Below are 13,633 nucleotides of genomic sequence, written 5' to 3'. Positions count from 1 at the left end.
TTTTAGCGGTCAGAGCAGATCTGTTCAGATATAACTCAGATTGTTTCACTCCTGTTCACAGCCCTCCAGTAACTTCCCATTTCACTCAGCATGAAAGCCAGAGTCTTTACAGGGGCTAGTGTTGGTTCTGTTGAAATATTTTAGAAGTAGAGCTGAGGATTTGTTGAAGAACTGTATTCAAGGTGTTAAAAGAAGAAATCAAGGAGGATTCCAGGGTTTTGGGGACTGAACAGCTGGCAAGATGGAGCTTCTACAGGGTTGGGGGCCTGCAGAAAGAGCAAATATAGATGGGGAGAGAAAATCCATTCAGTTGTGGTTAATTCTGTTCAGGATGCTTGTTAAATAACCAAGTGGAACTGTTGTTTAGGCAATTGTATATGTATATCTGAGATCAGGGGAGCAGTTAGGGCTGGTGACACAAACTTCTTCATATGCTCATATTTAAGCCTACTGTACCTGGCAAAGTAGCCATGAAGTCTAATACCATTTGCTCATTTTGGAGATTAATAGACGTAGATGGGGAAAGGGTAGAGTGTGAGTAAAAATTAAGTCATCAATTTGGATCATAAAGTTTGACTAGAACTAGGTAAGTATCACATTATCTTTGTATTTTTTTTTAAAGTTTTTCAATGACTGTATTTATGGAACTTAACATACAACATTCCTTTAAAAACAATTCAAGAAAACTGTATAAAGCTCTGTGAGTCAAACTTTATAACATAAAGCTTGGGAATAGAAATCAATATTAACATTTGTAAGTTTAAAAAAAATTTGTATCAGCATATTCACCAGTGAACAAACTGTATAGCTGTTTTGGTGACCACATATCAATTAAACAAGTTCATTCCCTTTTTAGGAGGATGCCCAGGAAGAATTTGGCTGGAAACTGGTTCATGGTGATATATTCCGTCCTCCAAGAAAAGGGATGCTGCTGTCAGTCTTTCTGGGATCAGGGACACAGATTTTAATAATGACTTTCGTGACTCTATGTAAGTATTAAGTGACAATTAAAAAATAGAAAATACTTTTCTAAATAGTTTAGAAAAACAGTTTTCATAAGTGAAGTAGCTAGACTAGGTTGTATCTAAGAGTACTTTTGGCTTTTACATCTGTGTGCTCTGGCTATACGTTTCTTGGGGCAGTGTTAGCTGTGCTGGAAAACTGTGACTTCATATCTCCTTTACAGCTGCACAGAGACCAAGCCTTTGTCAAGGAGTTGGAGCTGGAGATGATTAGGTACCTGAAGACCATCTGGGTCTGAGTCTGGGTGGCTTGGAACCAGGGTCATATAGGATGACTGTCCCATGCCGCCAGGAGCAGTAGGATCAGGATTCCAGGATGTTTTTGGCTTCTACTGAGAGAGACCAAAAGAAAAAGAGGAACTTTCTTTCTGTAGCTTTGTTCCAGAGAGATCTTCCCACACAAAAAATAGCTCCTCCTTGTGCCACCTGAAAATCTTCACAAGTGTTGTTACTTAAATGTTTGTCAATTAGGACAACTTTTTTTTTTTTTTTTTAAGTGTTTGTTTATTTTTGAGAGGGAGGGAGGGAAGGAGAGGGCCCAAAGCAGGCTCTGCACTGAGAGTGCAGAGCCCAGGGTGGGGCTCAAACCCATGAACTGTGAGATCATGACCTGAGCCAAAGTCAGACGCTTTGGATGAGCCACCCAGGCACCCCTAGAACAACCTTTTAAAAAAGAAAAAAATAGCTCCTCCTCCCCCCCCCCCCCCCCAGAGTTATTGATTAGCCTGGGAATACAGTATTTTTTCAGTTTTTCCTAATTGTGAGAGAAAAAAAATGTTCATGGAATTTTCTAAATTTTGCTTTTATTTCCCTTATGTTTCCTTTATTGGTCCTTCTACTGATGAACAGTAACAAATGAATTTTTACTATAAGTACATAAGTAAATGAAACAAATGAATTATTACTGGAAGAATTCAGAAACCACTGACCTTTTAATAATTTTTTTTAATAAAATTTATTGTCAAATTGGCTAACATACAGTATGTACAGTGTGCTCTTGGTTTTGGGGGTAGATTTCTGTGATTCATTGCTTACATACAACATACATACATACAACGGTGAGAGTACATGAGTGAGGGAGGGGCAGAGGAATAGGGAGGGGGAGAGAGAATCTTAGCAGGCTCCATGCCCAGCAAGGAGCCCAACATGGAGCTCGATCTCGTGACTGTGAGATCATGATCTGAGCTGAACTCAAGAGTAGGACATTAAACCGACTGAGTCACCCAAGTGATCCTAATAATTTTTTTTTTAATGTTTATTTATTTTTGAGAAACAGTGCGAGTAGGGAAGGGCAGAGAGAGAATGGGAGATACGGAATCCGAAACAGGCACCAGGCTCTGAGCTGTCAGCACAGAGCCAGACGCGGGGCTTGAACCCACGAACTGTGAGATCATGACCTGACCTGAAGTCGGAAGCTCAACCGACTGAGCCACCCAGGCACCCTGCTCCTAATAATTTTTTAATGAACATTTGTTCTTATGTTTGATTGCATATTAAATATATAATGCTAAAATCATTTTATGTTAATAAAATTGTTCCAAATTTTTTGATGGAATAACTATATAAATACTTTACAAAGAGGATTCACACTTCCAAATATCTGGCACCTGAATAAGTTTGAGAACCATTGATGTGTACCTTTAGGTATACATCACTTTGAAGCCTAACCTGAAGATTAACTAGAACTAGTATCTTTATTTAGATAAGGAGATACAACTATGATGGGGAGGGCTAAAATTCTTAAGGATATTATACTGAAGAGGGTAGGTTGGGAGAAGGCATCATGACAGAGGTTTGGACACAACCAGAGGATAGCGTGAAAGCTAGTTGGGGATCACTAGATCCCCAGAGAGCCAGGGTAGAGCTGGAGGAGCAGAATGGATGCCTTAGGATAAAATGTTGCTTGAAAATTTTATTGGGAGTTGCCTTCAGTCATCACCTGATCTTTGTTGGAGTCTGCTAGAAAATGAACTTGTAAGGAAGGAAAGTTTCAGAGCGCCTGGGGATCATGTTCCTTAAATGCTCAAATATGAACTCTCTCCTCCAGAACAGTCCATTTCTTAGTCTTGTGGGGATTGGGGGGGGGGGTGCATTTTGGTTGAAAATCTGATCGGTTTCCTGCTGATCATGAGTTTCTAGTCTTGCCCCTTGGTTGGTGTTGATGAGAACGTGTGAGTGGACATGTGCCTCATTATGTATACCTCAGAGAAATACATGCTCCTGGGGTTAGAAAACCACTTGAATTTCTTTCTGAGAAAAGTCATACCTTCTGAATTCCAGCTTAAAGCCAGGAATGTCTACAAATACAAGGTAGTATTTTTATTCTTATTAGGTAGGTTATATAAGGAAGAAAAATAAAACTAACCAATTAAATAAGGGGAGAAGCCAGAATTTCCCTGAGTCAATGACCAAGTCCTTCAGTAACTTGTGTTCAGAAAGCTAATAGTATTATGAAATGTTTTTTGTTTTATTCATTGATCAGATTCTATCTTGTCTCTTGTGTTTGAAGGTTATAGTTCTCACTCTAGAGGACCCAGTATTGTTTTTAAAGTGGGAATATTTCATGGTGGGAATGTCTATATTCATATTAATTTTAATGTTTATTTTTTATTTTTATTTTTTTGAGAGAGAGCGTGAGTGGGGGAGGAACAGAGAGAGGGAGACACAGAATCCAAAGCAGGCTCCAGGCTCTGAGCTGGACTTGGGGTCTGAATGCACAGACTGCAAGATCATGACCTGAGTCAAAGTTGGATGCCTAACTAACTGAGCCACCCAATTTTAAAATCTCAGAAGAGCTGAACAGCTGAAAGCACTTGTGAGCATCCAGTCAGCCTTCCCTGATGGCAGGAAAGGTGGGGTCTTGTGGACGCTACAAGAAGCATCCAAAGTAGAGGTTGCTTTATTTATGATCCTATTGGTGAAGTACCTTAAAATAGTGCTAAGATTTAGCATGGCCATAGGTAAGATAGTGTATTCATGAAATTGTATTTGGTTTCTTGTTTAAAAAATGAAAGGGGTCTTCAGTCACTTCACAACAAAGGAAACTAATAAAATTTATAACTTAAAGCTACTTATTTTTTAGTTTTCGCTTGCCTGGGATTTTTGTCACCTGCCAACAGAGGAGCATTGATGACTTGTGCTGTGGTCCTGTGGGTGCTGCTGGGCACTCCTGCGGGCTATGTTGCTGCCAGATTTTATAAGTGTAAGTAAAAGTCACGCTGACTGTCAGGCTAGGAACCTACTCTGCTACATCACTGCATCTGTTCTTGAAACAATATGTTTTATAGGTGTGTATCTTTATTTAAAAGAAACTTGTAAAGCGGATGGCCATCTCTAGATTTATTTGTTAAAAACTGTTTGAACAGTGAGGTAAGCAAATTTAGGTGTTGCTTATCCACAATCCCCCTTGTCCTTTTTCTTTTACATTTTGACAAAAGAGATTTGACTGAACAACTTAGATTTGCTACATTCATAGAAACATATATAGACTAATAAAGGAAGAAAGTATACTTATGAGTATCACTGATTTACTAACTAAAACAAGTAATACATATAGTAACACTTTCCTTACATAAAGAGGTTGTGCTATAATTGCATCAATTTAATATTTGGAAAAATAGACTGTACTTAAACTAAGATTGCACTATTTTAAAGAGCCCTGAAGTAATTTAATTTGCTTTTATAATGTAATTAGTGGTAATCTGTTGTATCCTTGCTTTCTAAAAGAAAAATAAAGTTGAGTGAAAAAAAAGCATCAGGGCCACAGAGTAAGGATGGGATCTGACTAGATGACTAGAAAAAGCAGCTTTGCTAGGGGCAGTGAATGCCAGTGTTTGCTGTGGAATTCTGAAGTCTATCGAGATAGTCTCATAGCTAATCTGTAATTTAAAGTGACAGGGAGGAGGTAAAAAAATCCTATCCTCTGAAAACTGTAAGACACTGATGAAAGAATTGAAGATAATGGAAAGACATGTTCATGGATTAGAAGTAATATTGATAAAATATTCATACTACTGAAAGTAATCTACTGGTTCTGTGCATTCCTTATCAAAATACTAAGAGTATTTTTCACAGAACTAGAAAAAATAACCCTAAAATTTGTATGGAATCATAAAAGACCCTGAATATCCAAAGCAATCTGGAGAAAGAACAAAACTGGAGGTATCATGATCCAAGATTTCAAGGTACATGACAAAACGGTAGTATGGTGCAGTACAGTATGGTGCTGGCACAAAAACAGACACACGGATCAGTGGAACAGAACAGAAAGCCCAGAAATAAACTCACACTTAATATGGTCAATTAATCTGCGACAATGAGGCAAGAATATATAATGGGAAAAAAAGACAGTCTCTTTAAAAAATGGTGCTGGGCAGCACATGGAAACTGGACAGCTACATGCAAAAGAATGAAACTGGACTACTTTCTTGCACCATACACAAAAGTAAGCCTAAAAAGGATTAAAGGCCTAGATGTGAGACCTAAAACCACAAAACTCTTAGAAGAGAGAACACAGGCAAGTAATCTCTTGGACATTAGCCTTAGTGGCATATTTATGTTGTTTCCCCTGCCATTCCTCAGGCAGGGGAAACAAAAGCAAAAATAGAACTATTGGAACTATACCAAAATAAATATTATTGTCCATTTGCACAGTAAAACACAAATATCTTCTATGATTTTGCTTATGTAGAGTCTAAAAAAACAGAACAAACAAAAAAATGGACCCTTAAATACAGAGAACAGACTGGTGATTGCCAGAGGGGAGGTTGTTGGGGAGATGGGTGAAATAGATGAAAAAGGATTAAGATGTACAGACTTTCAGTTGTAAAATAAATAATTCACGGAGGTGAAAAATACAATATAGGAAATGTGGCCAATAATACTGTTGTGACAGATGGTGACTACACTCTATCATAGTGAACATCGAGTAATATATAGAATTGGGGGATCAGTTTGTTGTACACCTGAAACTAATATAACATTGTGTCAGTTATATACGTCAGTAATAAATTGGGGAAAAAAGGGCCCACCAAAAGCAAAAACAAACAAACAAAATGGAAGATGGGACAGAACTGCGGTTGATGTGAAGAAGGTTTGAGGTAAAACACAGGTTACATAGGCAGCCCTAAAAGTGACGTTGGCTAGACTCAACTCCAAGTAGAAATATTTGTTAGAGTTTGCCAGGTACAGTGCTCTCTGAAAATGAGACGTGCTATATGTATGTGTGTCTGTGTTTTACTTTTTGTGTATTTTGTCCCAAGTTTTTTTTTCTTTTTCATCCTTTCCTAAAGGACAGAGGGTTGTGGGTGTCACGTGTAGTTTAACACACATGAGCTGAGCCACAGTTGGACCCCTACCTCCCATGCAGCACTCCCTCTTTCTCAACCATGCTGGCCTTTTTCCCTGTATCTTCACACCTGCCCCAGGAACTCCCCGTGTCCTGTTCCCTGTGTGAGAAGCTCTAGCTCATGCTCCCTCCCAGCCCAGACGCAGTCCCTCTTTAACTCCTGCTCCATCCTTCAGATCCCCCAGCTGCCCATTAATCAGGCAGAACATTCAAGAGGTGCTGTCATGTGGCCCCAGTCACAAAATACTTCATTTTATAGAATCATTTCTAATGTTTCAAAAATATTATTTGAATTTTGATTGGAATTGTATTAAACCCTGAATTAATAATTTCATAATAGTCTCTTAATCAGTAATGCTACAAATTCAAATCACATGTATATAATTTGTCATTTTGTTTTAAGGCAAGTGGTACTTATAAACTATTAAAACTTTTTAAAGAAATCAGAGCTGTTCTCACACCTCAGCCAGTTTCATCTTCAGCTTTTAAGCTGGAAGCAGAAAACCATTTTTTACTCTGTGTACTTGAAAAAAAAGTTAAGTGGGGAAAAGAAATTAGAGAGGGGCAAAGCATATTAAAAAGTTCATGAGCAAATTTGTTCTGTCAAGTGGCCATAACTGTCCTACTCTTCTCAGTCACCTGATCTGACATACCCAAGCCCCACCCCCACCTCTAGCCCCTCCCAGTAACTGCAGTGGTACATGAGCCCTGAAGATTTAGACCTGCTGTGGAAACTTAAATGTGTTGCACTTGAGGCTTGCAGGTTCCTAGTTGTATAACAGATTTTGAAACTGGCCACAAGATAAAGGAGAATCCTCAGTATGCCCTTTCTCTACCCAGTTCCATGGATTGGAACTGGCCTAGAACCTAAGGGTTTGTTTTATTTTGAAGTAGAAAAAAAAAGATTGGAAAAGAAGTGGTCTGAATGACCTTCCTCTGATATTAGATTTATGCTGAAGCAAACATCTTGAGAGCAGGGCTTATCCAGCAAAGTTTGTGATGTGCATCTCTGGTCTGCATCACCTAGGGATACCACATCATTTGCTAGTGTGATTTTCTAGGAGTGGTACCCAATGCTGTCTGAAAATTTGTTTAATGCCAGACAAATATGGTCATTTGGTTTGCTTTGAAGAAAAGTCTGTATGGCATACCACTTTTGTTTTCTTCCACAGCCTTTGGTGGTGAGAAGTGGAAAACAAATGTTTTACTGACGTCATTTCTTTGTCCTGGGTAAGTGAACGTTTCAATAGTAATTGTCTTACATAGTCATATTTTAGTTCCCAAATTTTCAACCTCTTAGGTCTTTAATCTTCTCTGTCTCTAAACTGTGTACACTAGAAAATGAATTTAATTTTTTAAAAAGGGATAAAAAATGAATATTTAATAAACGTTTGCGGAATGACTTCCACCTGCTATGTCTGGAAAAAGTATCTTTGGACATAAGAAATTTGTAGATTCCTTTTCTTAAAAGTCTGTTTCTTAGTCTGTGTGAGTTGGTCTGGCATGTTGTTATATAAGGCTGCATTGAAAGCTTTTGACCTAATCACAAGAAGGTGTTTTCGCTTGCAGATTATTCAGGCAAGCAAACATTTTCAGATTTCTATCAAAAGTATTGCCACTCTTAAGTAATCTAAGTTTCCACTGATAGATGAATGGGGTAAAGAAGATGTGGTAACACACACACATATACACACAATGGAATATTACTCAGTTATAAAAAAAAAAAAAAGAATGAGTTCTTGCCATTTGTGACCTCATGGTCGACCTAGTGCTAAGTAAAATAAGTCTGAGAAAGACAAGTACCATGTGATTTCACTCATTTGTGGAATCTAACAACAAATGAACAAACAAAACAGAAGTAGACTCATAAATATAAAGAAAAAATTGGTGGATGCCAGAGGGGATAGTTGGGGAAAGGGATGGGCAGAATAGGCCAAGAGGATTAAGAGTTACAAACTTCAGTTTAAAATAAATAAGTGATAGAGATGAAAAATAGAGCATAAGGAATATATTGTACTAACAGTATATGGTAACAAAAGGTGACTTTACTTATGGTGAGCACTGAGTAATGTACAGACATTGTCAAATCACTACATTGTACACCTGAAACTAATATAACATTGTCAACTATAATTGAAAGATAAAAAATTTTTTTTAAAGTAGTGCCACTTTATTTAGAGTTTATTCCATTAAACAGAGTAATATATAGCAAAAATTTTTTAAAATGACAATCACGTTTAAAAAAAATAATAATTGTGACCCTTTGGAAGATAGCTTTTGATATCAAGTATCTGATCGGTGTCTGGTCCTAGAAATAGAACCCACTTTTTTCCCAACTCCCAGATTTCTGGTGGACAAGAACCAGCCTCTGAGCAGTTAGCAGCAATAGTGAAATCCAAAGGTTAAATCTAAAAGCCAGGCCATTCCATTTGCAGGCCAGAAACGAAAGAGTAACAATAGTTGCATTGTTTATACATGTTTGGGGTAAATATTCCCTCAGATAGTTACCTTCATTGAAGAATGACATTATTTATTTATTTATTTACTTACTTATTATTTTAGAGAGAGAGAGGGTGAGCAGGGGAGAGGGGCAGAGGGAGGGAGTGAGAATCTTTCTTTTTTTAATGTTTATATTAGAGAGAGAGAACACAAGTGGGAGAGGAGCAAAGAGAGAGGGAGATGCAGAATCTGAAGCAGGCTCCAGGCTCTGAGCTGTCAGCACAGAGCCCGATGTGGGGCTGGAACTCTGAAACTGGGAGATTATGACCTGAGCCAAAGTCAGACGCTTAACCAACTGAGCCACCCAGGCACCCTGATGTATTCAGATTTTTATGCTTTTTCTCCAGCCAAATCCTTTGTCTTCTTTCCCATCAACTAAAGAAGTACTCCTTCTTCCCAAGACAAGTCAGCAGTCTGTGATTTCCTTCAGAAACTTGCCTTTCAGACATTCCTCCTAATCTCTGGCATCTTCTATTTCTCAGTGTTCTGTTCGTGTTTCATCGTCTTTCCTACAAATATACTAGGTTCCCAAATCCTAAAATGAGCTTCTCCATAAGCATCTTCCCCTCTACTATCTTCTTTCTTTTACATTCCCAACAAACTGCCTTGAAAACATATTCCACACTCCTTTATTCTCATTTTCTTCTCAGCATACATTCACAACGTAAACCCACGTACTCTTTCTTCCCCTATGACTTTAGTGAAAACTTCTCTCAAATACCAATGATATTCGCATTTCTAAATCTAGAAATCATTTTCTCTGCCTTCACCCTATCTCTCTACATTGTCTAACATTGGGATACTTTCTCCTTGAAATGCCTTTCATTTTTTGGCTTCATAGAAATTATCCTAATCCAGTTCTTTTATATCTCTGATCAGCCCTTCTTTGATTTATCTTCATGCCACCCTTAAAAGTGGGTGTTCATTTAAAAAAAACAACAAAAAAAACCTGTTAGGTTTTCACCAGAAGGATAGTGAGGTAATGAATGAGGGAAAAGCCAGGGTTGGGGGAGGAGAAGCACATAAGAGTGTACCAGGAACCCAAGGGGGCAGGGAGAATTGGTGTTTGCCTAGGAAAAGAAGTACCATTTAATGACATGAAATTAATTCAGGTAATTTTATGTAAATACCTACATATAATTATTACAGTAGACACAACAAAATGGTATTTGATAATATTAAACATCGTTTCCAAATATAAAAATTATTTAATGGAGGGGCATGTGGGTGGCTCAGTCAGTTAAGCATCCAACTCTTGGTTTAGGCTCAAGTCATGATCTCACCTTTCATGAGATCGAGCTCCAAATTGGGCTCTTTGCTGACAGTGTGATTGCTGCTTGGGATTCTTTCTCTCCCTCTCTTTGCTCCTCCCCCACTTGTACACACTCACGCTCCACTCTCTTAAAATAAATAAATTAAAAAAAAAAGGATTGAATGGAGAGAAATGCTTCCTTATATTAATAAAAATCTCATATTTAATTGTGATATAATTTGTATACAGAGAACAAGTTTCAGCTATAAAACAACAACAGAAAGGAGTATTAGCAACAGAAAACCTTCACAGTACGAGATACAAATTCACCGTGTTACTTGATCAGAGTATTGATTGCATGAGGGGTTTGGCAATGTGCTGCAGCTACTAGCACAGAAAACATAGAAATAGACCATATATTCATGGAAGCAGCTAGATGTGGCATCACCAATCAGAGGAAGTGTTAGATGATGCTCATACTTGATTGTGTATATAAAGGAAGAAAAATTCTGTTCTTACCAGTCACACACACAATCAGTTCCAAGGGGATTGTGATCTAAATGTAATGGGGTTAACAGTTGGAAGAAAATATGGAAGAGTGTCTTCATGGAAGTGCCTGGCTAGCTCAGTTGGTGGAGCATCTGACTCTTGATCTCGGGGTTGTGAGTTCAAATCCCACGTTGGGTGTGGAGATTGCATAAAAAAATAAAATCTTTAAAAAAAACAAAAAAGAGGAGTATATTCATGATCCCAGGTTAGGAAAGACTTTCTTCTCTTAAATAAGTTACACAAAGGATAAAGGGAAAATTGACAACTGGTCACATTAAAAACTGTGTGGGGGGAATGTAGAAACAATTATCATGTGATTACAGCCATATGTTTTAAAATGTACTCAGAGAAAAAAGACTGAAGGGAAATTAAGTATACATATTCACTTGTTTGGGGTTCATAAAAAGCCGTTAACTCAGAGAACGGGATATTTAACAAGGAATTATTAGTAGCTAGAGTATATAAATAACTCACATCTATAACTTTAGAAAAGACGTACACCCCAAATGAAAAGTGAGTAGTAGATGTAACCACCAAGTCACAGAAATAATAACTATAAAACCAATAGACACAAGATGCTCCACAGCATTTGTGAACAGGACTTAAATTAAACAATAAATTTGACAATCCAAAGCACGATGAAATACATAAAGAGGTAACTTTCTTAAGCTACTGGTGGGAATTTCAGTCAGGCAAAACCAATCTGAAGAGCAATTTGGTAATTTCTAGAAAGTAATTTTAAATTCATATACCCCATTACTCAGCAACTTCATTTTCTTTGTATGTGACACAGAAATTGTAATATTAATTACATATGATTGGTACTATATCATTTTGCTTCTGACTCAAGTTTTACCCAAAAGCCTATTGTATCTTTCAGGATTGTATTTGCTGACTTCTTTATAATGAATCTGATTCTCTGGGGAGAAGGATCTTCAGCAGCTATTCCTTTTGGAACATTGGTTGCCATATTGGCCCTTTGGTTCTGCATATCTGTGCCTCTAACGTTTATTGGTGCATACTTCGGTTTTAAGAAGAATGTAAGTTTATGTGTTCATTTATTCAAATAAATTTCAGCTATGAAAATTAGCATATGCCACCTTAAAAGATAGAACAGTGTCTTAAAAAAAAAATGTCTAAAAGATACACACTTACCCTATGGGATCTGGATTTCATAGAAAATTGATGACCTCTTAGTTTGATTGCAGTCATTCTTAAAAATAGTATTATTTTGGGTGTGGTAGAGAAGTCACAGATATAAACTTAGGTTTCAAAGTTTTGTAAGTAAATGGAAACTGTAGATTAATAGACAACGAAATGCTAAGTTAAACTATTGAAAACTTTTTTTAGTGTTTTAAGTTAGTGCATTAAGTGTTTCTACGTTACTTAACAAAGTAAACCAAGAATATGGGTTAGGAGGAAAGCTGTAAGAAAAGTGACTATAAAGTGACAGTGGTAATTTTTTTTAACATGTAGCTTTGCAAAAAATTTTCTATGGTTTTCCTCCTAATATTTCCTGCTAATATTCAAAGCTCAGTCCTTCCCTGCCTCCAGTCTTTCTCCACCTCTGCTGCCTCCTTTTGCCCACAGGCTAAGAGGAAAATGGAAATTTTTTCTTTTCTTTTTTTTTTTAAATTAGTCCCCCCCCCCCACCTTTTTTTTAAGGTTTGTTTATTTTGAGAGAAAGAGAGAGTGTGTGAGTGGGGGAGGGGCAGAGAGAATCCCAGGCAGGTTCTGCACTATCACTGCGATCCCAAAGGGGGACTTGAACCCACAAACAACAATGTGATCACGACCTGAGCCGAAGTCGGATGCTTAACCGACTGAGCCAGCCAGGCGCCCTGAGAATTTAGTGTCCTTCTCACTTCACTGTCCTTGCTTTTCTCTGAGAACATCCAGTCCACAAGGTTAAAAGAGATAATGTATTGCCATACACTTTGTGAAGGGGACCCAGAATGTCCTGGAAGAAACTGCCATTGCTTCATTGTCTCCACTGCACCTACCATGCCAGCCTACTGTAAGATTTTTCAATTCTTTGGCATTTTGCTTAATTTACAATTCTAAATCTGTATAGCATAAAAATATATATATATATATATAGCACAAATAGTGACCTGGCATGATTTAAAAATTTTGATTACATAAATAAGTATTTAACATTCTAAAAATATTCCTGTTAAAAATACAAACACTGAAGAACAATCTAATGATTTTCTATCTGTATATCTATTTCACAGAAGTGTATTCTCAATGAGACTACCAGTTATACGTTTTTTTTTTTTTTAAGAATTTATTTATTTTGAGAAAGAGAGTGCGTATATGCAAGTAGGGAGGGACAGGGAGGACAGGGAGGGGGAGAGAGAGAGAGAGTGAGTGAGTCAGAGTCCCAAGCAGACTCCACCCTGTCAGTGCAGAGCCCACCATGGGGCTTGATCCCATGAACTGTGAGATCGTGACCTGAGCCAAAATCAAGTGTCAGACTCTTAACTGACTGAGCCTCCCAGGTGCCCTACCAAGTTTTAAGTTTTGAGATGTCATCACAAAAACTATAAAAGTATGCTTTTGTAATTTTTTGCAAGAAAATGAATTTCTGTATCTGTACCCCTGTTTCCCCTCGGCTGTGTTTTTGGTGCTTTAGATTTCATTTATTTTTATACTACCATGTGGTATGTTACAAAAGGGAGAATATTATCAGTATCTTATGGTCATAAAGCTTCATATAGCCAGTCATTGTTGCCTTTATGTTCTTAAATCTTAGTAGAATTGAACAATTTTAGTAAAGATGATATTGCCCATCTCCAAATAAAAATTCATCGACAGTAACTTCAGAATCAGCTAATTTCTTACAATAATTATGTCATTAAAAGGGAAAACCTAACATTTCCTTTGTCTTTTTTTTTTTTTTTTTTTACATTTCCTTTGTCTTAACTGTTATTTTTAAGTACTATATTACCTCCTTCTATG

General features: G+C 37.4%; 1 protein-coding gene across 1 annotated transcript in view; it reads left to right on the top strand.

Annotated features, from left to right (window-relative positions):
* Nucleotides 1–13,633, top strand: part of TM9SF2 (transmembrane 9 superfamily member 2) — a 66,123-nt gene that overhangs the window by 43,631 nt on the left and 8,859 nt on the right. Inside the window, exons 10-13 of the mRNA XM_019443999.2 lie at nucleotides 857–989; nucleotides 4,105–4,224; nucleotides 7,542–7,599; nucleotides 11,550–11,709. Of these exons, the coding sequence (XP_019299544.1) occupies nucleotides 857–989; nucleotides 4,105–4,224; nucleotides 7,542–7,599; nucleotides 11,550–11,709 (471 nt within the window). The remainder of the gene's footprint in view (nucleotides 1–856; nucleotides 990–4,104; nucleotides 4,225–7,541; nucleotides 7,600–11,549; nucleotides 11,710–13,633) is intronic.

This window comes from Panthera pardus, unplaced genomic scaffold (assembly GCF_024362965.1).
Source record: "Panthera pardus isolate Hobbes unplaced genomic scaffold, ASM2436296v1 HiC_scaffold_1, whole genome shotgun sequence".
NCBI classification, from domain to species: domain Eukaryota; kingdom Metazoa; phylum Chordata; class Mammalia; order Carnivora; family Felidae; genus Panthera; species Panthera pardus.
The sequence above is the reverse complement of the archived record's forward strand: the minus strand, read 5'-3'. Positions and strand labels throughout refer to the sequence as shown.